Source organism: Callorhinus ursinus, unplaced genomic scaffold (genome assembly GCF_003265705.2).
Source record: "Callorhinus ursinus isolate GAN/ISIS: 27379988/994484 unplaced genomic scaffold, GSC_fseal_2.0 scaffold29, whole genome shotgun sequence".
Lineage (NCBI taxonomy): Eukaryota > Metazoa > Chordata > Mammalia > Carnivora > Otariidae > Callorhinus > Callorhinus ursinus.
Genome location: NW_027397091.1, coordinates 16,408,111 through 16,433,039, shown reverse-complemented (window position 1 = coordinate 16,433,039; position 24,929 = coordinate 16,408,111). Strand labels below are relative to the sequence as shown.

General features: G+C 46.9%; 1 protein-coding gene across 2 annotated transcripts in view; it reads right to left on the bottom strand.

The window, feature by feature from the left end:
* The window catches only part of SLC24A3 (solute carrier family 24 member 3), a 505,924-nt gene that overhangs the window by 39,991 nt on the left and 441,004 nt on the right, over nucleotides 1-24,929 (bottom strand). For both annotated transcript variants that reach the window (XR_003209402.2, XM_025876957.2), the window contains exons 7-9: nucleotides 19,435-19,509; nucleotides 9,655-9,680; nucleotides 2,530-2,583 (exon numbers count right to left, since the gene is read on the bottom strand). Coding sequence is in view for 1 of the 2 variants with exons in the window: in XM_025876957.2 (XP_025732742.1) it covers nucleotides 2,530-2,583; nucleotides 9,655-9,680; nucleotides 19,435-19,509 (155 nt within the window). In the remaining variant the exon portion in view is untranslated. The remainder of the gene's footprint in view (nucleotides 1-2,529; nucleotides 2,584-9,654; nucleotides 9,681-19,434; nucleotides 19,510-24,929) is intronic.

The following is a 24,929-nucleotide window of genomic DNA, read 5'->3' as shown; positions in this document are numbered from 1 at the left end:
CTGCTACTCAGTTTTATATTTTTAATTGAATGTTTTAAATTTTGTGCTTGCACCCTGAAGCTCTTTTATTGTGAAGCATGCAATTTTATAAATCAGATTTTATAAAACCCCATGATTAAAGCCTCTGATTGTGGACAGGGATGGCTAAAGAGCAGAGATTTCAATTTAGAACTTGGGACCAGAATTTATGCAGAAAATTCTGTGAGCACAGTAGCTGCCATTCCCTGTTTTATTTGTATCCTGCTGGTTTGAACAGCTGGAAGGCTGGGAAAGTTGAGGCATCAGCAGAAACACACTTCATTAGCTTTCACGTTGGGCATAGTTTGGGGGAGAGGAGAGAAATTGTTCACTGTGTTATCTTAATATCCACATGCCCTGCCAGCAACTCATGGGCTTTATGATGGCTTGGTAGAGGGGTGCATTGGTCACAAGATGCATACTAGCAAAATTCCTCAACCTTCCTTCCCTTTGGACCAACTCTGGTGTAAGCCCTCCTTATTCTGTGAAGCTCCCAGTGAATGCACTATGGGCCATGCTCTCCTCTAAATTTGGATTCAAAACCGAAGACCAGTGTTGAGTATAGAGCAGACACTCAGTCAACTCTTCCGGAATAACTGACCGATTCACCCTTTCAAAGGGGAAGAAAAGGGCTCTTGACTTTTGGGGAACTCAAACTTAGGGTCTCAACATATTACAAAAAAAAAAGTTGAAATAATCAAATTTAAAACACACTGAAAGAAGATGTATGTATTATTGAGACCTTCCTATAGTGGCACTGATTCCCTAATGGTTTTGCTATTTGAGAGAAGGAGGAGCAACATGCCTTCAAAGGCTTTTCCTTAGGAGTGTAGAAATTCTGGAAGGCCTTTGGGCCAACTCTGGTTTTCATGGGAGCCCATCAATTGGTATTTTTAAAGGGAAGGTGAGTAGTGGTAAAAGCACCTGATTTCTTCATCAGTTATCCCATGGTAACCCCACACCAGGATACTCTAGAAATACCCTCTTCCAGTAACAAGTCCACACTGACCATTGGACAGCTCCTGAGGTGAAGGCTGGATGCCATTTTGAGTGGACTGGCCACAGCCTGCTTACAGCCCACAGTGGACATCAGCTGAACCAGCTCCTACCTTTACTGTTGGTGTAATGTTTGCTGATGGCCATGCTGATTTCTCAAAATAGGTCTCTCAGACACTAGTGGCCAGAATTATTTTTTGTCATTAACAGCAAAGACAATTTGACATGTCAAATTCCAGACTGCTACCTGATGTGTCTAACTGGCAATTTCTGACTGTGTGGTACTTTCTTGCCCCCTGAGAAGGTAGTCACAAATGCTGGGGAAAGTACGGGTTAATTCAGAATGAAAGAAACAGTGCCCATGGGGTCCAGCAGCTGCAGCACGGAATGGCTCTACATTATTTATAAGCTCCTCATCTCAATGGTACTTGGCAAAAAGATGAACCAGCAGGTTCATAGCCATGGTGCTTACTTTTTGCCTTAGGGTATGGGAAATACTGGCTAATAAAATTCTTGATACAAACAGTAAGCCTCCCAGACTCTTGGGGGCGGGGGAAAGAACCTATGAAGTGGTGGTTTTCAAATATATCCACAAATTCTTTGACACTCCTCCCTTCAAATGGTGAAGCAGATCCCACGAGTGTGGGCTAGACTTACTTCTAATTAACAGAATATGGCAGAAGTGACAGCATGTGACTTGTGAGACCAGATTAGAAAAGGCACTGGGGGTCCTTCTTGTGCTCTCTCTTGACTCACTTGCTCTCGTGCTGTGGAGACACTCAACTAGCCCTAAGGAGAGGCCCACGTGCTGAGAAACTGAGGGCTCCGGCCAACAGCCAGCATCAGCTCGCCAACAGCACAAATGGGTCATTTTGCAGCCCCAGTTAAGTAGATGACAGCCACCCTGGCCAACCTCTTAACTACGATCTCAAGGAAGACCCCGAGCTAGAACTCTCTGGTTATGTGCTCCTGGATGCCTGACTCAGAAGCTGTAATGAGATAACACATGCTTGTAGTTTTAAGACACTACATTTGGGCTCATTTGTTACACAGTGGTAGGTGACGAATATGATATGACTAATGCAAGTCTGCAGGTATTTGATCATGGTTTTAGTCATCTCTTAATTAGCTCTGGTCCCATCTTTGTCACCCTATATAGAAGCATGACTTAGTGAATTTTACCTCCTTTCCTGTTACGAAAGAGAGTGAAAACAGCCCAAAGCTTGGTTGCTAGGTATTAAAAAGGGTACAAGGGTTTGAGAGATTTCTCCAATTAAACCCTTAAAGCTTTGATTCCATTATCACATGAGGTTTTGAAGGGTCTTTGCTGTTGCTTCGAATCAGAACTTACAGTGCTGCACAGCAGGTTGCTGAGGGAACCCAGGAGTCTGTGATCATCAGCACTGAAAGCCAGCCCACTACCTGCCCTGCCCCCATTCCTCTTTCCACATTATCCCATCATTCTCGATGTAGGAAGAGTTTTGGCAAAGAAAACCGAGAAGGCATTTTACTTACTTCATGATGACGATATAGATGAGATACATCAGTACGAGGACTAAAGACTCCCACCTGGGTAAAACCAAGAATGGCTAGTTACAGAAAGTCACCACAGGCAGATGGGCAATATACCAGTCGATCTCTAAACATCCATACCACGTGACGGGCAGCTACACCTGGTAAGCAGGGCGAGGACAAGGCACATGTGCAGACTGGTTACAAGTATTTCCTGGTCTGTAGACACAGCTTTCAATGGGCTTTATTTTCCTTTTCTACCCAAAAGGAAAATGCTCCTTCCCTTCCATTATTCACTCACCCAGAAGTTCTGTGAGAGCACAAGTCTACCATAATATTGCTGATTATAGGCCTGTATTTATGAATCCATCCACAATTTAATCGTTCAGCAAAACTATTCAGATATATTTACAAAGAGCAAACTAGAGGAATTCACAGGGGTGACCCACGGATTGCTGGATAGGAGGAACAAGGCATACAGAGAGAGGGAGGGGCAGGGCGGAGGGAGAAGGAGGGAAGGAGGAGGTTGGGAGAGGAAGGGGGGAAGAGGGAGGGAGAGAGAGAGGGAGACAGGAAGGGAGAGGGGGGAGATAGAGAGGGAGGGGAAGGGAGGGAGGGAGAGGTAGGGAAGGAGGAAGAAAGGACACCTGGGCAGGGAAGGTGCCAGCAGGAAGGATAAGAATGGTCAAGTGGAAAATGGTCAAGAGAAAGTAAAAAATAAACCCACTGGAATGTACCTTGAACTTCGGATAATTTGAATACTTCTATTTTATTCATTTTAGTAACTTCCAGTTTCAAAAACCAAGGAATTTATTTTTTAAGCTCCCCTTTTAGCTATAGAATTGAGGGAGTAATTCTGGTTTTGAGAAAAGGTTACTGGAGAATGGTCTATGAAGAAATTCTAGGTTATGCCTTCCCTTCCTGTTTTCTTCTCAAGTTCTGTGTCTAAAAATTGACCCTTGGGGAAATATGTGGTCAAATTTAAAAAGGCCGCACACAGGGGTTTTGTTGCAGTGGTGTTTATAACCCCGAAGTGCTGGAAAGCAGTGAGACAGCTGTAGGAGGGAAGGCTGGGTCCACCTGTCACAGTAAGTCAGTCCCGCACATCGGTTCAGAATCACTATGCAAACTGTGTGTGTGTGCGTATCTGGTATACAAGTGCTCTTGCTGCTACTAAGAGAGGTCAGGGGCTCCAAATCTCTCCACCTCCACCACATTTCTTGGCTCCTCTCTCAGCAAACCTTCTCAAAGCATTGCGTGCACTGCCCCGCAGCACTTCCCACTCACTTGGCAAATTCCTTGAGTCTAACGTCCACAGCCATCCATCCCCTGACACACTGGTCCAGGGCACTAGCCACCTCCATGTGCACGTGCCCAGGGATGGTTCTCGGCCACCCTGTTCAACTTCCCTGCAGCATCTGCAGGCTGACCACCTGTCCTCCTGCATGCAACATGTTCTTCCCCCGACTTCTGAGAGGCTGCACGGCTGCTTTTCCTTCTGTCATCCCCTACCTTCTCCTTCCTTCCGCCTCCTCCGTTTCCTCAGGTGAAACTCCAAATATGAGACCCTCTTCTCTTTTTACCTAGATGACGTCATCTCATCATCCTGCCGTAAACACCAGCTGACACCTCCACCCTGCACCTCTCCCCAGCGCAGGGGCTTATACCCAAGGTCAACATGGTCTCTCCACGTGGCATCTAAATGCACGTCAGAGCAGAAACCAGAATTCCTACTTCCCGGCTTCATGCTCAGCCAACTGTACCACTCCCTGCCCAGTCAAGCTCCAAATCTGGAAATCAGTCGGGAGCCCTCCTTGACCCTCACCTCACATCCCTCAGAACCCCACGTCCAAAATATTTCCTGAATTGTTGGCTTCTGCCCTCCCCACTGCTACCCACTAGGCCACCTGAATGGCAGCTCTGAACTGGTGTCCGCGAGGCTACTGGATCATGTCATTCTTCTGTTTCAAGCTCTCCAGCTGCTTCCCAACATACTTGAGGAGAAAAAACAAAAGGTGCCCTGTCTCTGTAAAACCCAGTTCTTTCGCTTCGTCCAATTGTCTGTGCCCCCTCTGTGTTTCACCACACTGGCCTCCCTTCTTTTTCACACACCAGAAGCTCTTTCCTTCTCCACAGGGTCTTTGCACTCACTATTCCTCCTGCCAAGAATACTCTTCCCTTCACTCCCTGGCTGGCCCCTTTTATCCTGCAAATGCCCGTGGAAATGCCACCTCCTCCAAGACATCTTCCCTGCCTACTCCTTCACTTTCTATCACATGACCTTGTGTATGTTCTTTAAACCGCTGGCCAGTCTGTGCTCTCCTTGTTTATTTATTTTTTCATTGCTTACTAATGCCTGTTTCAGGCAGTCACTTGACAGCACTCCTCATACTTGACGCCCACCTCAGCTATCCCATTTCTCATTTTCCAGAGACTTAGAACAGATCCCCTGACAGCTGATTCATCTTCCCTCCCTGGGGGCCCACTATTCTCCTCTCCCCACAGCACAGAGCAGCCCTCAGCTCATCTGCACAGGGTGAGACTTCCTTTAAAATCCATTTTCAGGGGCGCCTGGGTGGCTCAGTTGGTTCAGTGACTGCCTTCGGCTCAGGTCATGATCCCGGAGTTCGGGGTTGAGTCCCACATCAGGCTCCTTGCTCAGCGGGAAGCCTGCTTCCCCGTCTGACCCTCTCCCCTCTCATGCTGTTTCTCACTCTCTCTCTTGCTCTCTCTCAAATAAATAAATAAATAAATAAATAAATAAATAAATAAAATCTTTAAAAGAAATCCATTTTCAGTTGCAAAACAACTCTTGAACATGGTCCTTATTGAAACCAGTGTATGTGTGGCATGAAGTTAATTGGGAAAAATGAGGCTTATTCAGTGTTCATTTTGAAGACAGAGATACTCGAGATCCAAAGGGATGCCATGTAACTTGGATGCATTTTAACAGACTCAGGAAGGGGTCACCAGCAAACAGACCCACATCATGAAATATTTCAGCTAGGCTGAATGAAGTCCAGCACTTTGTAAACAGGTAGATGGATACTCTCTAATTCCTTTAGGCCTTTTTGTTTGTTTGTTTGTTTTCCCCCTCAAAACAAGCCCTTCTATTGCAGTGTTCAAGTTCTCTTTTGTTAGATTTCAGGGATGCCTGTGAGATGGGTGTTCTCTGCTTCTGCTGACATTTCAGGTTTGCTTGGTGGGCGCCCAGACTCAGGGCTCACCCAGTGCTTCCTCCAGAGGAAATACATGAGGCTCTGTGAGGCCTTGATACTAGCCAGCTGCTGTCCTCTCTGCTTTAGGGCCTGAGTGTTTGATCCAGTCTTGGCTTAATGCTCTTCAGAGTCCCGGGGATGCCCCCCCGCCCCCGCCCTCCCCGTGCCATAAGTGTCTCCAAATGACCCCGTGATTACATGTCTACTGTCTGCCTCCTCTCTAGTCCCAGAGAGCCCCAAGGTGAGGGCCGAGTTTGGTTCTGTGTTCTATTTCTGGTTCTGGAACAGAGCCTCACATTCAGGAGGTGTTTAGGAAACAGTGGTGGAACTGGACAGATTCCACATGCAGACCTCTAAAGTCATACAGCTCTTGTCCCCCTTCTCTCCCCCTGTGACCCAGGGACACTTCTCCACCTGCCTCTCCTGACCACAGCTCATCCACTGTCCTCCAAGGATCTGGTCTTGTGGCATGATCTGGGTTTGTTCTTTCCCTTCCCACAAACTTCCATTTGAAACCACCTTCAACTGGCCCCTGGTTCTCCTGCCAAAGATTGTTCTTTCCTGTATTGGGAGGCTTATTTCCTGTTCCTCCCCATTCTCACCCAAAGGGCATGGCTCTGCTTTCCTAACTGTGGTCCAGAACACTCAATGCTGGTTCCAAGTGCCACACAGGTAAATATTCTGCAGGTCACGTCCCCAGGCTCTCTTTTCTCTCCCAAAGTTACAGCTTGAGGTTCAAAGAAGAAACAAGAATATCAACCTGGATCCTTTTGTTTTCTTGTCAGGGCTTCAGACTCACTGAAGATATAGTCTAAATTCCTTCTGGCAATATTGTGGGCCTTGCTGAGCTGTCATTATGGATTCAGGTTGAACATCCTTCATACTTGGTGGATCTCTGATGCTTTCTATTTTAAATGTCTTTAGGGTAGTTATCTAACTGAAAAGCACCAAACATATATTCACCTGCCTTTTGTTTGCTAATAGAAGCCTACAAGGTTGAGACAGCAAATGAGGACTGCTGGATCTGAAGGAGGGTGGGTCCATCTCCAGGATAAATAATGATCGGTCTAGAGTTGTAATTCTATCCCACCTGGCCATGGTGGGGACCAAGGAGATATAAGGTGGAAAGGTGTTCTTCCTGTTTCACCCTTCCTGCCTTCAATCCAAACTTGATGCTTGGGACTGCAGCAGGCCTCCTGGGACCATGAGGGAGAGGCCAAGAGAAATGCGGAGCCATCATACCACCAACAGCTGGGGTACTTGTTATGTAAGAAAAATAAACCACTGTTTCTTTAACCCACTGGAGCTGGTTTTCTGCTGTAAAAGCCTTTTGCCTGCCCTTCCCTGGATGCTTGAGATCTGCTGCAGAATGCTGATTCAGGAGTGGTAAAGGCATCTGAGCTGTGGATGATGGGGAAGTCTTGCCCCTGTGTATTGTACTCGACAAGGCTCCTTTAGTCCTACAGAGTACTCTCGTTTCAAAAGATACACAAGTGAATTAGTTTGCTTTTGAGGATTTGGGATGACTTGGTTACCGCCCTTGAAATCGCTAAGACATGATGGAATGTTCTACAACAAGGAATGGAATTCACTGTTAAAGGTATTTGTGAAGTATTGCTGTGTTTTAATTGCACAGGTTGAAGAATCTGGCGTTAAAGGGAGAAATCAGAGAAGTCAGCTCCTAGACACACCCTTTCAGCAAAACAAATGCTTGTGGTTGGCGGAGTATGAAAAATACCCAGTATTTTCGGTGGACAGTGAAAAATACCTTAAAGTTCAATATATTTTGCATTTAAATGAGGAGCTGAGATCCCTGGAAGTCCCAGAGCAGTTATGGGCCAGTGGTGCAGACTTTAATCTCTCGGCCTCACTCATGTGAAGAATGTCCTCCGTCAGCACATCCACATAATAACAATAATTACATAACAGGCCAGCAGTCTGGGAATGATGTCCTGGTGCCCTGAAGCCTCCCCCTTGTTCTTCCCTGCAGCTACTCCTGTGCATGAGTTAGGATTCTAACCCAGCCCAGGCTGGAATGAAACATACTTGGGAATCTGCAACTCATTCATTCATGGCCTTCCTGTCTCCTTCTCCATGTGGGAGCCTCAGTGCTCAGGCTAAGGGCCCAAGGACCTCAGACTCTGAGCCCTTCAGTGCAGGCCCAGGGTTCTAACCCAGAACCCAGGGTTCTAACCTCGTAACATCCACAGGAGATTTGGCCTTTGGAATGCAGAGGAAACAGTCTCTCCCTTTCTTGATCCACACCATCTGAAAGATCCTAAAAGACATTTTGAGGACTGAAATAGGCCTGCTTTCATCAGCAAAGCCAGGGAGGTAGAGAAAAGAGAGAGCTCTAAGAAAAACCAACAGTAAACCACCATAGCTATCCCTTCTTAAGGTTTTCTGTGCAAAAACAGCAGAAAAATTTCCAAGATCGACTGCAATCATAACTTGTCTTTATGGCAGTGTTGTGAGCTAAGAGCAGCAACACTGAGCAACACAGTGGCATGCCATCATTTGGAGTGAGAACAGTTTTGTAAGTTTTCTTGTGCTGCACTTCATCCCTAAGGACATGGTGGGAAGATGTCACCACTCTGCTTGGCGACCTTGTCCAGGCAGATCCCATGAAGAGGTTCTCCCTGACCTCTGACCTGACATCTTAATCCCTTTTAGCCTGCTGGTCCAGGCTTCCCAAAGAAGACCTTCTTGTTTTTTAATGGGTTGATATATGGATGATGATTCTTTTTTTTTTAATTAATTTATTTGGCAGAGAGAGACATAGCGAGAGAGGGAACACAAGCAGGGGGAGTGGAAGAGGGAGAAGCAGGCTTCCCGCGGAGCAGGGAGCCCGATGCGGGGCTCGATCCCAGGACCCTGGGATCATGACCTGAGCCGAAGGCAGATGCTTAACGACTGAACCACCCAGGCACCCCATGGATGATGATTCTTAAAGCAAGTTCTCCTAGTGGCCTCCTTGCCCCTCCTGGACAGAGGAGAGAGAGTTGGCAAAACTACACTTTAATACCTTGGCATGGTGAATTACACTTACCATCAATGGGGCAAGTTCCTCTACCATGCCCAAATTCTGAAAATCAGAGATCCTAAGACAAAGAGCTGTCACTCCCACAAAGGGCTAGTGCGCATTTTGCCAAAGGCTCACTCTTAGCTTTAAATAATACCACGAAAGTTGGTCTACTTACCTAGCTACACTGCCACACTATCCCTAAGATGCTATTTCATATTTCTCTATATCTACAGATCAAATATTTGAGAAAAACGAAGCAAGAATGCACAATGCACCCAATTTCTATTTCTATTCCAAAGATATCTGACTTGCTCAAAACCCACCTGAGAAATGGGGATTTGGATAGTTGGCCCAAACACAAATGTTCCCATAGACGTAACCTGGCTAAAGTTTTGTATCTATCAAAAAAAAAAAAGTCACTGATTTTTCAGAGATCTAAGATCGTCGTAAATGTCAGGCAGAACTTTAATGGGTTAAGGATAACGGAAGTGCCTCCATCTCTGGTTCCCGAGACATACATGGCATATTTGGAATATGCCAACACGGTCTGGATACGATTTGTAAAGACCAGTCAAATCCTAACCAGGACCCAGCAAATGACTGACTGCAGGAGGCCAGCTAAGTTTGTCACTAACCTGGGTGACAAAGACAGTGGGATATTAGCCTCCCAAAGGAAGGCCACCACCCCAGCCCAGGGGAAAAGGTCTCTGCTCTGTGAAAGCTAATCTAATGTCTTTGTTGAGGTCCACAGAGGGGTCCCAAGAGGTGCTGGTTGTTCCAAGCTGCCCTGACATTCCCCTTTCTTTCTAAACCCTGACTGGTCTTCCATATATTCGGCTCCACAACACAGCCAGGGGAAACTGGAAGGGAAAAAGAGGCACTTACCAGGAAACTTGTTCGTCATAAATGAACTGTAGAAAAAATAAAAAGGACAGACTATTAGACACGCGCACACACGTGCACGCAAGGTCCGCGCGCGCGCACACACACACACACACACACACTTTACGACTGCACGTTGTCCCCCCCCAACATAGCCTGCTTGGCGAGAATCAGGCTGCGGCTGGCCTGCAACATGAAGAATCTGCAGATAAACTTCCTTCTGTGCTGGTTCTGTTTCTGGCTAATGTTAGTGGAAGGAGGTGCTGTTGGCAGGCTGGGGCGGCACGCTGTGGAGGGGAGAAGCACAGGGTCATCCCTTCCTTTCTGCAACTTCTGTCCAACGGTGGAGGGGCAGAGAAGCACCACCACCCCTCTGTGCAGAGCACGATGCGCTGTCGAATTTTAGATCTGGAAGGGGATAGGGGAGCCTGGCAGGTGCTTCCAAACATTAGCCACTTGGGGGCCACCTGTAAGACGTCTGCATGTCTCTGGGCACTCTACAGCACCTTCAAGCTTTTAGGCAAGCCCTCGGATTTCTATGTACTCAATATTTTTCTTTCGGTTGACCTATTTGTTTCCTTAAAAGAATTGACTTTCAAAGAAAACTCTGCATCACACCCAGAATCAGAGACTCCACTCCGCTTGCCGCCCTCTGCAGAGGGTGGGAAGTCAATGCAGTGATGACAGTGATTGCACACCCCAGCGGGGCACCGCGGGCTGCCCATGCCCTGGGCCACAGACCTGCCCTTTTGTTCAAGGAGATTCGCAAGGGTCAGAGGCTGCTGGAAAGACGGAACAGTGCCAAACTGACATTCCCTGCCCACTTAAGCCAGAGCCCAAATCCCTTCTCACTTTCGGGGGGAAAGTGGTGTCATCCTGGCCCTTTGATTTATACGGGGAAATGGAGCCACAGAGAACATGAGGAATTTTCCTGAGGGTGCTCATTTAGCTGCAGAGTTGGTTCTAGAACTCAGGCCTGGCTCTTAAGTCTTCTTTCCATGACACATCGATGGCACGCTGTTGAAAACAAGTGAAAGCTGAGGGTTGCTTCATAGCTCGCTCTTTCCTCCTTCATGGGATATGACTGCTCTGGGTACGACAAGCTCTTAGCGCTTTTCTTTTGGGGCCCGTGGCCCTCTGGAGACTCCAAGGCAAAAACCTCTGGGTGCAAGGGGTCATTATGGCATGGAGATTGTAAACTCAACCAAAGACGTGGGCATTGCTTCAGTCCCTGGAGATGATAATAAGCAGCAGCTGTGAGACATGGCGAGAAAGCCGCACAGCTGAGCAGGTGTGGCTCTGAAGGCACCAGAAAGGACCTCTCTCCAATTATCCCAAAGCCGCAAAGAGAAGATGAGAGGAAAGGGGACCCACTTATTTGTAGCTCACACTTCCTGACAAGACATTGAAGAAGACGTTGGCTTCAGCAGCTTTGTGACTCTTGTTATCAGATTCAACAGGTTGACATTTGGATGAAAATGTCAAGTCAGAATGGGAAGATAATTAAAGAAATAAAGGAAACCGTCCCACGATCCAGGTTGGATGGTATGCAGTCCACCCGGGAGGCATTCACGGATCCTTTTGTACCATCCCCAGCTTAAAAAAAAATCGTCAAGAAATCAGGGAACAGAACAAATGATTTAAGGTGGAAAACGTTTCTATTAATAGAAGTTAATTTAGCATCAGTCTTGAGCATCGTGCTGGAGCAATCAATTCATGGCCGCTTAAGAGAACACGAGATACTGGTAAAGACTTTATTAAAGCGCCAATTTAATTTTCGTCTATCAGGGAAGGCAGGTGATACCCTATAATATAAAAGCAGCTTTCAGGAAGCCCTTATTCTATGCCATCTGAGTGACAGGTGGGGGCACAGATCAATGGGTCTTTAGCGATTATTTCACTGATCATATCAATGGGGAAAAATCAGCATAGGCTGAACTGTGCAAAGGATCCCAAAATGAGAATGGAATTTACAGAGGACACAATAAATCAGGAAATAGTGGGGTCTGGACTAGATACACAATTAAGGACAGAACATCATGAGTCTGAAGCTTAGGTAGAGGCGGTGGCCAGGGAAGTCGGGGGTGGGAATAGTGTTGAGGGAGGCGGGCAAAGACAACTGCCCATGGTCTCCCTACAAGTCTTAACAAATGCAGATGATCTGGAAGCCTCCACATAACTGACGCAGGGGCGCTCCCTCACTGACCACTCAGAGTCAGAAGCCCTCAGCTGCCCGGTGGCTAATAAGCAAATACCGCCTGGAATTTACCTGACTTCTTCTTCTAGAGGACTGGGAGGAAAAATGAGAGGACTCAAAAGAAGAACAGTGAAATAGAGAAAAGGAACTAGAAGTCAGGCCTTTAAGGAAATCTACATGAAAGGAGGGGATGGTGAGTTATGAATGCGTCTGGGCCTTGCTGGTGGCACCTGCATGAGGCCGAGCCACTGATCATCCCCCACTCAGAAGACCGAAAATGAGCAAACCGACACTGCTCACAGAATGTTCCTTCTAGTTCCTGGACCACCCTGACGGAATGCTGGGATCACTCGGTCTGAAAAGTCCTAAAATGACAAGGACAGGCGACTTTCTCACTTGATGTTGCTGATGGTTTCAGGGAACGGATCTGTTACTTTGCTAAGATATTATTTTATTTTATTTTATGACAAATGTTGCATATCCTTCTTTATTTACATGTTCTATCTGTGGGTAAAAGAAGACGAAACAACTGTCCCACTCCTTACAGCAGCCTTAATAGGGTAGAAAACCCCCGGAAATCATTTATATAGTTACTTGTCAGAAACAAGAAATTGGGCCCCCACTTCCACCTGATAACCACTAGGTGGTGCTCACGTCCTACCCTCCGCCTGTCCACTCTGCCAAGGCTGTGAGGGCGATTGGAAGGAAGTCAGATCAAGTCCATTTCAAGGCTCCATTAAACCTCCTGGGAAGAGGGTAAACACCTCAAGACATAGGGCTTCCTAACGGAGTCTTCAGCCCACGTTCTGGAGGCAGGACACGTTCTGAGTTGGGGACAGGCAGGTCCCTCAACTCATGCCACCACTCAAACCCCAGGACATGCTGCAGTTGAGGGACCTCCTGTGTGGCCTTTGGAACTGACTCGCCCTTATCTCAGTTGGGTTTCTGAAAACAAGTCTTGCTTGGGAAGGTAGCTCTTTGGCTTTGCTGGTTGTGTTTGGTGCTGCCCCCTGTGACCACATGCTGGTGGTGCTAACTGGTATCTGGGCCCCAGATTTGCTGCACACAACTGGTCAGGGGACCTGCTCTCTGACTCCAATATGGTTCATCCAAAGCTACCCCTCTGGCTTCACCCTTAAGCTTTCCACGTGTTCCACAGACAAGCTAAATGTGAACATACAGGAGCGAATTTGAATACAACAACAACAACAACAACAAACCACTCTTTTCCTTCAGGCCTCAGAGAAACAGTTGGGTACCATGGAAACCAGCTTTCAGCCCTGGTGTCTCCTCTAGAATTCTCCTAAGAGAGACAGGCTTACATCAGGCAGGTGAATCCCTGGATGCCCAAGCGTCCCAGGGAACTGTTAAGGAAGTGGCCTGCTCAAGACGGAAGAGCAGGGAAAACACGGTCCAGCAGTTGCCCTGGTGTGTGGGCAGCAGACAGCCGGGCTGGCTTCTGAGCAGGGAGGCAGGTGGCTGTCCCCACATTGCGTGTCAGTCCATGGAGTGGCTTACTCTACGCTGCAACCATGGAGCAGAAGCAGGCGCATTGAAGAACCTATGATTTCCATAGCTTGTGTTATAATCACTGGCACCATTAGAATTTTAAGCAGCGAAAGTAATAGGAGACAATCAACACCACCATTCTCTTTCAAGACACTAAAATCCTCAAAAATCGTCCCTCCCTAGCTGGAAAAGGAAACTGCACTCCCCCCTCCCCATCCCCCCGACTTCTCACTCAACAGCATGGAGGCTCCCTCATGAGATGTGCCCAAATGGGAGTTCTGACTTCCTCAGCTCTGGGGACTGGGGGTGCAGATGGCGTTCCTTCTGAGGAGAGGAATCCAATGGAATGCACTGGAAAGCTGCTGTTAAGCACCAATGTGGTTTACACTTGAAAGTTAGACAGGAATTTCGACCTTGGGATCTCTAGCCGGCCCACGACAGTGGTGCGGGCTGCAGGAGGGTAGGAGATAAGGACTACCTCAAAGCAGGGCTTGAGCAGAGCTGGTCACCTCACATAAATATGAAGAGGCAGGTTACGGGATGAAGGAAAGCAGATAAGGGGATGGATTTAGGGTACAGGGGGGGATAGCTGCCAAACCCAAAGGGCTATATTTGCTGAGCAGTGCGAAACCAAACACAGGCATATAACTGAAACTTCCAAGTCATTTTCCTTGTGAGAGAGAAGAGGGTCCTCTGTGCATCCCTCCGTCTGCCTGACCCACGTCCCTGCTCCAGGACCAAGCGCAAGGAAGGCCCAGCTTCCTGGTACACCCCAGCAGCCTTTAGGGCACGGCCTTCTTTCTCTGAGTGGCAGGGATAAGGACACAGGCGACCCTTTGTATGACCACAGCTGACTTGTTCAAGGAACTTAAAAAATTCTCACCTTCATTCCCTCTGAGACTCTTCTAGCTACCGTGGTTAGTTCTCGCTTTCCCAGAAGGAGAGCTGAGATGTAACAAAGGGGTACCATGAATGTCGCTGAATCAGAGAGAAGAGGCTAACTCCCTGCAAGGAAGGGGTCCAAGAAGGGAGGGTGGTGAGCCAGAGGGGCAGGGCCCTGGATGGAGGCCAGCGTGAAGGTGGGGGGGTGGGGAAGGACAGTCATCAACTACTGTGAGATGTCTTTCTCTCATGGATAGGGTGACATGAGAAGATTCTGGATCATTTACAATCAGCGGTCTTAAGGAAAGCGGAATCAGGAGGGGGAAGGCAGAAGCTATTCCCTTCAGTCTGACCATGGGAAGTTAAGTGCAGGAGGCATGCCTCTCTACTGGTGGACTGCACAGCAGGCGAGGGTAAATCAGGATGATTTCAAAGATGAAGCGGCAGATTTTACTGGAGGGAAAATCCGAATTCTTTGCCAGGGCCGGGGGGTGGGGGAGGGTGGAGATGTACCATTTTAGATACCTGCTCTGGCAAACCTGAGCTATTGCGGCTCCCTGACCCTGGGCAAATCCCTGAATTTCTGGGGCCTCAGTTTTGCCATCTATAAAATGGGACTCATGTAATTAGGTAGCTGGCAGAGTCGTGAGTATTGAACTGGAAGTTCTTCATGGACAGACCCAGGATCGTACCCAGGCCTGTAGTAAGTACCGAGTCTATGCTGGTTAAAACTCGGGGATGCCTGTGAGAATGTGCATATATTTTCTCTGGATGGATCTGCTGTCTACAACCGTGCTATCTGGTATGGTGTGCACTAGCTGCACGTGGTTACATAAATTTCAATTAAATTAAAATTCAGTTCCTTGGTTTCATTCCCTGCATTTCAAGAGCTCAATAGCCACATGTGCCCAGTGGCTACACAACTGGATGGTGTCGCCCAGGCCACCTCTGGTGGCTGGGCCAGCTAAGTTGTCTCTCTCTGTCCCCGCAAAATCACTCAAGAGGGGGGACTGCGATCAGCCCCCTGGAGGAAGAGAGGGAAGCGTTACCTCGGAGGGGCCTTGCCACTGTGCCTGTGCTCAGGGGGCCCCGAGGGCCCCCAACTGGTGCCAGTGGCCCACCTGGCCCCTCTCGGGGTAGGCAGCATTCCTGACTCTGGATCTGTGAGCCAGTTCAGCGATCCGAACCTGTCTCCGAGGCCTATCCACTCCCCCCAGGAGGTTTCCCTTCTCTTACTGCTCTCAATCCCGGATCTCAAAGCAGAGATGGAGAGTAAAAATAAAGTATTCCTTTTTAGGGCAGCTGTTAGACGGAGGATGTAATGAATCATTTGCATTTATGTAAATTACATGATTATGTAAATTATAGTAACATTTCAATAAAAGAGGCTGTGGGGCCTGCTGGAATTTGGAGAAAGGGTAGGGCTAGGCAGAGCTGCCTGTGGTGGTGGACATCGGTCGGGGGTGGGTCACTTGAATGGGAGAGAAGTAGCAAGAGGGTCTGTAAGGATGTGCAGACTATCTGCTGGATAGATGCACACAAGGACATCCTGCAAAGAACCCAGAATGCTTTCAGGACCTAAAATGTGACACTTGTCTTGCAGAGAGAGACTCCAGTCATGGGGTGAGTCTGCTGGGCCTCGTCCAGCTTCCCCAGGGCCCGAGGCTTCGCTGTACAGGATGTCACCAGGGCTAAAGGGGGGACGCCTGATGGGGCAGGCAGGGCAGAGAGACACACACTGCATGTTTTTGATATCCTAACTGCTTTTGACAGTAACACGTTCCTAATTTCTTCTGCTTTCTCCCTGAAAGATAACACCAAACCCACCAGAAAATAGAACAGAGCCAAGGTAGGTAAAACCCAAATGCCCAAGGGAACAAGTCTCTTGTCTCTAAGTTAACAGTCTTAAGCTCTGTTGTTTTCAGTGTGTGTTTGCCCTCCGGTCTTCTCCAGCTCAAACCTGCTTCAGACCCAGGTAATTGTGACTGTCCGCACTCTCCTGGCCCAGCAGTATAAGCATCCCTCCCATAGCTCTCTCCCCTGTTCTCTGGGTCCCCCGGCCCCATGGTTCATTCTTGGGGCTCCTCTGCATGGGGTTGAAGGGGCTGTAGGGGCTCTCACAGGGATATACAAAGAAGCGACATCTGGTCCCACTTAGGTGATTCTCATGCACCCACTTAGTCCGGACTTGCCCTCTAGGTGAATGAGCTCTTTACTGCATCACCTCTGGAGACTGGCAATTCTGTCTTCTAAACATTTCAGAACCATAAAAGGGGCAAAAGGGTAAAAAAAAAAAAACCCTAATAGTTAAAATAAATTGTACGGATGGTTAGTAATTATTTGTGGATAGGAAGAAGGTGTTTAAATACAGGAATTTTAAGTGCCCACTGCAGGGTCCTATTAAAGAAGCCTAATATTCTATAAGGAAGGCCAGAAGAAAAGTGATTTTCTTAACATTTGGGGAAAATGCAGAAGGAGAAGAATAGAACACCCTGACAAAAACAAGCAGCAGCCTGGGGATGCTGAGATCTGGGGACGTTGAAAAATGCACTTCGCTAAATGTTGTGCTTCTGTGTGGAACACTGTTCTACTCCTCACCCCGGTTTCAGGTATCATGTGAAAATGACCCTGAGAATGAATAGCAGTCAGCAATCCAGACAAACAAGCTGCCATGATGCCTTGTGTTGGAGAATCTCAACATTTCCTCCAGAAGCGATCATCACCACACAGCAGGTGACTATCCCAAGGAAATGGTGTACAACTGTATTTGCAGTTGAGTTTCTGGAAGTGAGTGTGGTGCATCGGAATCCCCTGAGGGGCAGGGCAGATCTGGCCAAAGTGGAACTTCGTGCATCCTACCCCAGAACTTACTGGATTAAGATCTCTGGGTTGCACTTTTTAGATAAGCATGCTGGGTGTTTCCAGGGCGTACAGAAGTTGGCGGAACATGGGTAAAAATAAGAAGACCCAAGACCAAACCCTGAGGACTCAAGCTTTATCTCTGCCATTACTTCCTAACAGTGGAGAAATGTAATTTTTCTCAAAATCAGAAAACTCCAGCCTTCACAGCTAGGCTGTAAATACACAGTCCAAATCTGCAAGTAACAGCAAAGAGTCACTGGCTTTTGCATCTTGTTGCCATCTGAGGGAAATACAGAGCTGTGGCAGCCTGGGTGTCTGGCTGGCTCAGCTCTGTGATTCACGGGCCACACATGGGGCAGAGGACAGCTTTGCCTAAGACCCCACTTGGGTGAGCATCACCTGCAGCCCAAAGAAACAAAACTCTTTACTTCCTCACACATCATTAGCAACAATTACATTTTTTTTTTAAATCCTGGGCATATTCAGATAAATCTGACCCAAGACAAGTTATTTCACACAGAGTCCAAGAGGCATCTGTGCTGAAAACAGAGAAAGAAACCAGTGTGGGCAATTCACTGTTGGGAGTGAACATGCTGAGTCCATGCTCCGGGGAGATCTCTGCCTTCCACCTCATCACCTCTTCTTTCTGGGAATGGTCATCTCATTCCAGAATTCGGCAAAACAGAGAGTTGCATCCATTTATGCCATCCCTAAGCCATGCCTTTTGAAACAGTAACTTCCAAAGCCATCCTAAATTACCCCAAAGGCAGGAGAGCAGATGGTGCATGTGATCAACGTGGGCTCCCACATCACAGGACAAAGCTCGCTGCAACAAGTGTTTGAGAATTCTTTGTGAACAGAAGAGTCTTCTAGATTTGGGGTGATCATACCTTACCCATTACCATACCTACAGGTAGTAATTGAGAATGAGAACATAGAATTCAGGCATGTTCTTAAGTCTACCAACCGGAAGTTCGACAGAGGAGGCATGTCTTCAGTTCCAACATGGTGGATCTGAATGCTCTGCTGCTTGGGCAGGTCTTGACCTTCTGATTATCAATGGCCCCTGGAATGAGGGGACTGTGGTTGTACACCCAAGATCTTCACTGCCAGGAACTGCTGTTGGCTGAAGTATCTACAGGTTCCTTGTAGAAAGTCTTGTATTAAACATCACTTTCAACTTATTTGTATAGATATTGACAATTAAATAACCAACAGGCAAGTACTTGGTAAATAGGGGAGTAAACACTTTAGTGGATCTATTCCTGTTTTGTAGGTGAGAAAACTATGACTTGAGGAGACTGATTTTTCCAAGGTCATTAGAGCTAGCCAGAAGGGAGGGGGCCATGATTAGGAGTCAGATGTCCTAACTCCCATTTCAGTGTCTTTCCGATTCACCACCCTTCTCCTGGATGACTCGGCTTGCCAAGCTGAGGGGTTTGGAATCGTCCCCACAGGTGACATGGAGCCACAAGCATGTTCTTTGTAGAGCTACCACTTGGACAACTCTGAGGACTCACCTGGGGGTAAAAGGGGGGGGATGGGTGGCAGCAATGCTTCTCATCGTCATACTGACCCACAACAGACTGTGTCAGCTCAGGTCAAAGACATAAAAAGCCTCAACTAAAATGGGCTATGAAGGGACACACTGGGGAGATTTTTACAAGATGAAAATCTACAATGAAGCCAAATTGGGACAGTGGAATTGGGGGAAAGGTCAACTTAATATCATCCGCAGGTTGGGTGGCTAGGAGAGAAATGGGGGTTGAAATACAGAAAGAGGGTCCAGTCTTGGGGAAGTCACAGTAAGTTTAGAGACACACTGAGTTTGGGATAGGAAGATGTCCAGTAGAGAGGGGCTTCTCTGTGACTGGAGCTCAGGGGGATGCCATTGCCAAGAATACAGTATGGATGTGTCCACCACAAAGGTGGTAATGGCCATGGGCGCTGTCCTGGGAGAGCATGTGGAGAGGGGGAAGTAAGGTCCAAACCCGGAGACACTGATGCTGAAGAGAGTTCCAGAGGAGCCTGTGAGAAAGTGCGAGGGAATGGTCAGGGGGTCACAGGAAAACAGCAGATGACTCTCATGGAACCAGCTAACCAGAGTCAACCCTCCTGTTCTGAGCACCAAACTATCACTCTGGGGTTCTGGGTGATCAAAGCAGCTGGAAGAGAAGCCACCTCCGTGCATAGATATCCGTTCTCTCATTCGTCACCAGAGACCTTGAACTTGCTCCATGCAGAGAAGCTGCACATAATCCCGAGGGGCGAGAAGGAGGAGTTAAGAGTCAAATGGCAAGGGGACTCAAGTGAGGGGTGCGTCACACACTTACCACGATGAGCGCCACCACAGACAGCGTGTAGTAGATCGAATCCCTCAGCAGGCACCAGGAGGAAAGAGCCACAACCTGAAGGAAAAGGGCAAAAGACAGTGAGAAACAGGATATTTGATGGTGCAAAGGAGAAAGCATGGCTCCTGATGGCTCTGGCCAATGATAAACCGAGAACACAACTTAGTATTTCTGTCTCCTGTGCTGGTCCCGGTCAATCTGCCCGCCAATATGAATTTACTGAAGGTCTTTGGGCATATTAGTCCGGATCTTCTGAGAAAGGCAGATTCCAAGATGGGATTAAACCTGCAACAGTTTTGTGAGGGGAAGACACTCATGAGAGGAAACGGGGAGGGAGCCAGGGGGGAAGGTAGGAGTGCCACCCAACTGCACCTTGGGTTTGACCCCTATGAAGGAGGGATAGAAGTTCGGGTGGACATGTCCCAGGCTGTTGGGCAGCACGAGGAAGGCTCAGCAAAGTGGAATCAAAGACCTGTGTCTCCCAGGAACCTACCAGCCTTAGCATCCCTCATGCCAAGGGGATGGAGGAGCGACCTACCCTGTGTCCTTGTCAAGGCTCTCACGTCTGCTGCAGCTCCAGCTCATGGAATGAGCCCCAGGGCTGGGCAGCCGCTGCCCTTCACAAGGGGCTGGGACAAGCCCAGTCTGCTGCCCCCTTCTCTCCCCTCTATTACATGGCTGTCCTTGTCGGCAACTGGCTCCTTGTTTCGTCAGAATTTTTAAAATATTGATTTGCATATTTATCTGGAGAAAATGTTATTCTTAGCAGTTGGGCAATGTCCCTTTAAGGATATGATGGCTCTGCTATGATGAGGCCAGGAGGCACACGGCCGGAGGCTATGACAGCCCTGGCCTGCTGTGTCCAGACTTCCTGCAGGAGAAGGAGGCCCCTGGGTGAGACAAAGGAGGGCAACGAGCAGGGTTGGGGCATGGGGAGGAAAGGCAGCTGGCAAGCGGGGAGCTGCAGACGCCAGGTTAAGATCCCTGTTCTGGAGGAAAAGTCATTTCTCCTTGGTAAGCCCTCCCAAATCTCCTTTTGAGGGATACCTGCTATTTTTTCTTTGCTTTGTGGAGTGGGTCCATTTTGGCAGACTCTCAAAAAGAAGGGTGAAAGAGTCTGCAGAACAGGGTCAGAAGTGCTTCCTGGCTGTCACCCACAACTCCCTCCCGCCTCCCAAGACAAGTGTCAACCACCCCTCGGCCACAGGACCTGCCTAGTTGCCTTTGCCCTTGGCCTCATAAGTGAAGGACACAGCAAATGTCAGCTGTCGGCTGGGCCAATGACAGCCACATGCTGCACCAAAGACAATAGGAAAAAGGGATTTGGGGACAGGACAACATTTGGAGCCTTTTTCTCCCTGATGACTGTGTCCGTCTATAAAGAAAAGATCAGGCAAAGTCAAACCAGAAAAGGCTTTCTGGATTCAAATAACATGAAAGATAGGACTTAAATAGAACCATAAATGAGTAATGAGGTCTCCTTCTATGAACACATTCTTCCACTTGTTATAGGGACACTTAGGTATTTTTCTGTTGCTGATTTTGCCTTATTAGGTCTTGTATTTGCAGATCTAAGTTATGGATGATGGGGTTGTCAAGAAGAGAGCTCAAGCCACAGAAATCACTTTAGAACGAATGTATTATTATTGTTTTTTAAAGATTTTATTTATTTATTTATTTGACAAAGAGAGAGAGAGGGAGAGCACAAGTAGGCAGAGAGGCAAACAGAGGGAGAGGGAGAAGCAGGCTTCCCGCCGAGCAGGGAGCCCGATGCGGGGCTCAATCCCAGGACGCTGGGCTCATGACCTGAGCCGAAGGCAGACGCTTAACGACTGAGCCACCCAGGCGCCCCCACGACGAATGTCTTCTTTGCCCTCTTATCATTCTCTCTCCTTGTACTGTATGCTCTTAGAATCCGTGGTTATCTATGGAATAGCTTACATTGGACCGGAACTGTCCATTTTCCAGCAGGTCATAAAAGGTTGTGAATATTTATTCAGTGTCTGATGATTAGGAAAATGGACTTAAAACATGTGGCAAACATCAATTCTGAATTTCCTTAAAAAAATCACTTGGGCTTTTGGTTAAACATAACAGACTGGAAACATACCATGACCTTTGCTCTTTCTTGTTATACCAGAAGAAGATAATAGTAAAGGGGTTCTTTTTTTTTTTTAACAAGGCATAAACCCCCAAGGAAAAGAGAATGTATGAGCTGATCAAAGATCTTATTTATTTATTTGTCAGAGAGGGAGAGAGAGCGTGTGCATGAGCGAGCACAAGCAGGGGGAGCGGCCTGCAGAGGGAGAAGCAGACTCCCTGCTGAGCAAGGAGCTTGACATGGGACTTGATCCCAGGACCCCGGGATCATGATCTGAGCCGAAGGCAGACGCATAACCAGCTGAACCACCCAGGCATCCCAGATGCTGGAAAGCAGAACAGTGGTCCACTCAGCTGGCAGTGGGCAAAGCTCTAGAAGTGGGGGTGAAGGAGGGTCTGAAGACAGGATCACTGAAACAGTATTTGAAAATGTAATCCACAAATTATCTCCCTCACTTCAAGCAGACCAGTGACTGTACCTCCCTCACCTTAACAGAAACAGGAAACCTGGCACTTATAGACAGAAGTTCCAGCAAACAGGAAAGAGAAAATAGTCGAATAAATAATTTTTAAAAAATTCCCAGAAGTTAAGGATGTGCATTTTTCTGAGTAAAACAGCCTCCTGAGTGTTCAGCACAATGGACCAAAAAAAAAAAATATATATATATATATACACTGAAGCATATCATTATGAATTTTCAGAATACTGGCACAGAGAAAAAGGTCTTAGAAACGACCAGAAAGAGAGAAATGGAATTACATACAAAGGATCAAAACCAGAATGACATTTCACTTCTGAACAAAAGTGCTGGAAACTAGAAGACAATGGAGAGACACCTTCAAAATTAGAGAGGAAAATGATTTCAGCCTGAAATTCTGTGCCCAACCAAACTATTCATTAAGAGTGAGAGAAGAATAAAAATAAAAGTGTAACTGTCTCAAAACCTTTACTTCCTATGTATCCTTTCTCAAAAAGCTACTGGAGGACATGCCCCACCAATCCTGATGCTGGACACCTGAAACTAACGTAACATCGTGCATCAACTACACGTCATTTAAAAAACACAATTGCGTCAAAAGAATGGGAAACGGTGCTGGTGGACTGGTAGAGAGCTGTCTTTCATAATAAGCTTTTTAGAACCGGTTTCCTCTTTAAGCTCTGTGCATATTAAAAATTAATTAAAGTATAATTAAATTAAAAAATAAGAAAGTATAATACAAATTATCCACTTAGATTTACTGCTGCAAGAAATACACCTTGCATTAAGCCTACATGCCAACTCTGGATGAGTAGTGATTATTTTATCCTCCGGAATAGCTTTCAGTCGCTGGACCATCATCAAATTTAGCTTTAGATTCAGAGCCCACACTTGAGCAAAACCAACTTTTTTCTATAGAAGCAATGAACTGGAAGATAAGTAACAAGGAGACAAACCAGAGAATAATTACTTTCCACACTCTAGAAGGAATTAAAGCACCACTGAGGAGCTCTGACCATGACCTCCTGTCTACCTCTACCTTACGCTTCTGTGACCGCCACTCATCACAACAGCAAATATTTACATGACACTTTCTGCAAATCCAGGGATCAGGAAGGGTTATCTCATTCAATCCTATAGTGACCAAATAAGGTGGGCACTGTCACCCTTGCTGACCAGCAATCTGGTGGGAAGGGTTGGGATCTCAACCAGGAGGAAACCGGGGTCTCAAGCCCCTGTCTCCTCACACCATGGCAGATGCCTCACTGCAGGCAGGGATGAAAAGCAGACACCCATTTGTGATTGCCTCCCACAGAGATCATCTTTTCTCTTTGACTTTGGAGACGGTAGACAAAGGAGGGAAAAATTGCAGGTGAGAGACAAAAAAAGCAGTGACCACAGCTCAATTTAAAATATATACTGCTTTAAAGAGATTCAGGCCAAGTAATCCAAGCAGAAAGGTGTTACCATAAGGACCACAGATATGGATACAGTATGGATGTATTCCAGGAGGGAGAGAGTCCTCGAAATAAACTGGAAACTACTCTAGCTAGTTTAGTTAAAGCAAACAAACAAATACCAATACAGCTCATTGTTTGGTGATTGAATGTTTCACTTTTCCACAAATTGGGGTGCATGGGGTCTAAGTGGTTCCCTTTGCTTCTCGGTGAAGGGTGTTTTATCTCTAGATGGAGGCCAGCAACCATCAGACTCTGGTCGTGAACACATTTATTAGCACCTCTTCATCAAAACGGGAGCCTCTTTGTCATCTGTTGGCAGGTGTCACCCAACTCGGTGGGGGGGGCACTTATGGGAGGACAGTACCTCCTTAGCACTTTGCAAATTGGCTGCAAGGAAGACCAAGAAGTCACTCTGGCAAAGAGACCAGAACAGGGCTCCTGGGAGGAAACCAACAGTGAGTAATTCTGCCCTTGACCTCATTAATCAATAATGCAGATGGTGCAGATTACAGAAGGCCATTGCTGGCAAACTCCCCCCGTAAATTAAAGGCAGACACTCTATTTCCCACCTAGCTCTAGGAATCCCTCCCAACTGAAATTTCATCTTGATATTTCTTGATCATCTTTTCTATTTCTAGAGTGCATTTTACACTTTTTCTATTAAATATGCAGCTTTAGTTTCCTTTTTATGATTTCATTTGGTTTCAGAGTGGCATGATGCCAAAAGAAAAAAAAAACCCTTCTAAAACAGAGGAAAAACACATTCTCCTTTATTCAAATGTTGACTGATAATCTTCTGGAATTCTGGCTCCTTCTAGGAGGTTAAAAGTAATTGTTTATGATAAAATGGTATGTTTTCTGTATATTCCTGGATATATACTGCAAATCTATATACAGTTATTTATATATATGATAATATACACACATAGCATATACACAAATATATAGTGTAAATATATATAATGTAATACATATGATGATTTTTCTCGATGAACAGCAGAATCTGACATTGCAGACACATTTTAAAAGGCACAAATACCCTCGACTTGTAAGCGCTTTGCCTTTTTGAAAAACTATTGAAGCAGTCAGAACAGCATAATAGTTACATGACATAAAACATACAACTATCGTCTCAGAAATACTGTTATTTCACACAGATTTCACGGAAAAGGGATTTGAAAAATCATAACATGAGTTTTGTTCCAAGCTTTTGAGCTGACACAATTTCTACCGCCAATTCTTATCTCAGGAAAGGCAACCACACGATGTGGAGCAAGAATGGGGCTCTGGGGCATTCCCCACCCAGTCTGAGCACACCCAGTGGTGCTGAGAACCGGTGAGGGCCTGACCTGGGTCTTCCTCCCATGGGGAAGGCTTGGCGCTGCTGTCTGTGCATTATTCAAGTACACTTTTTAAATCCTTCGATCCCGGGAAAAAA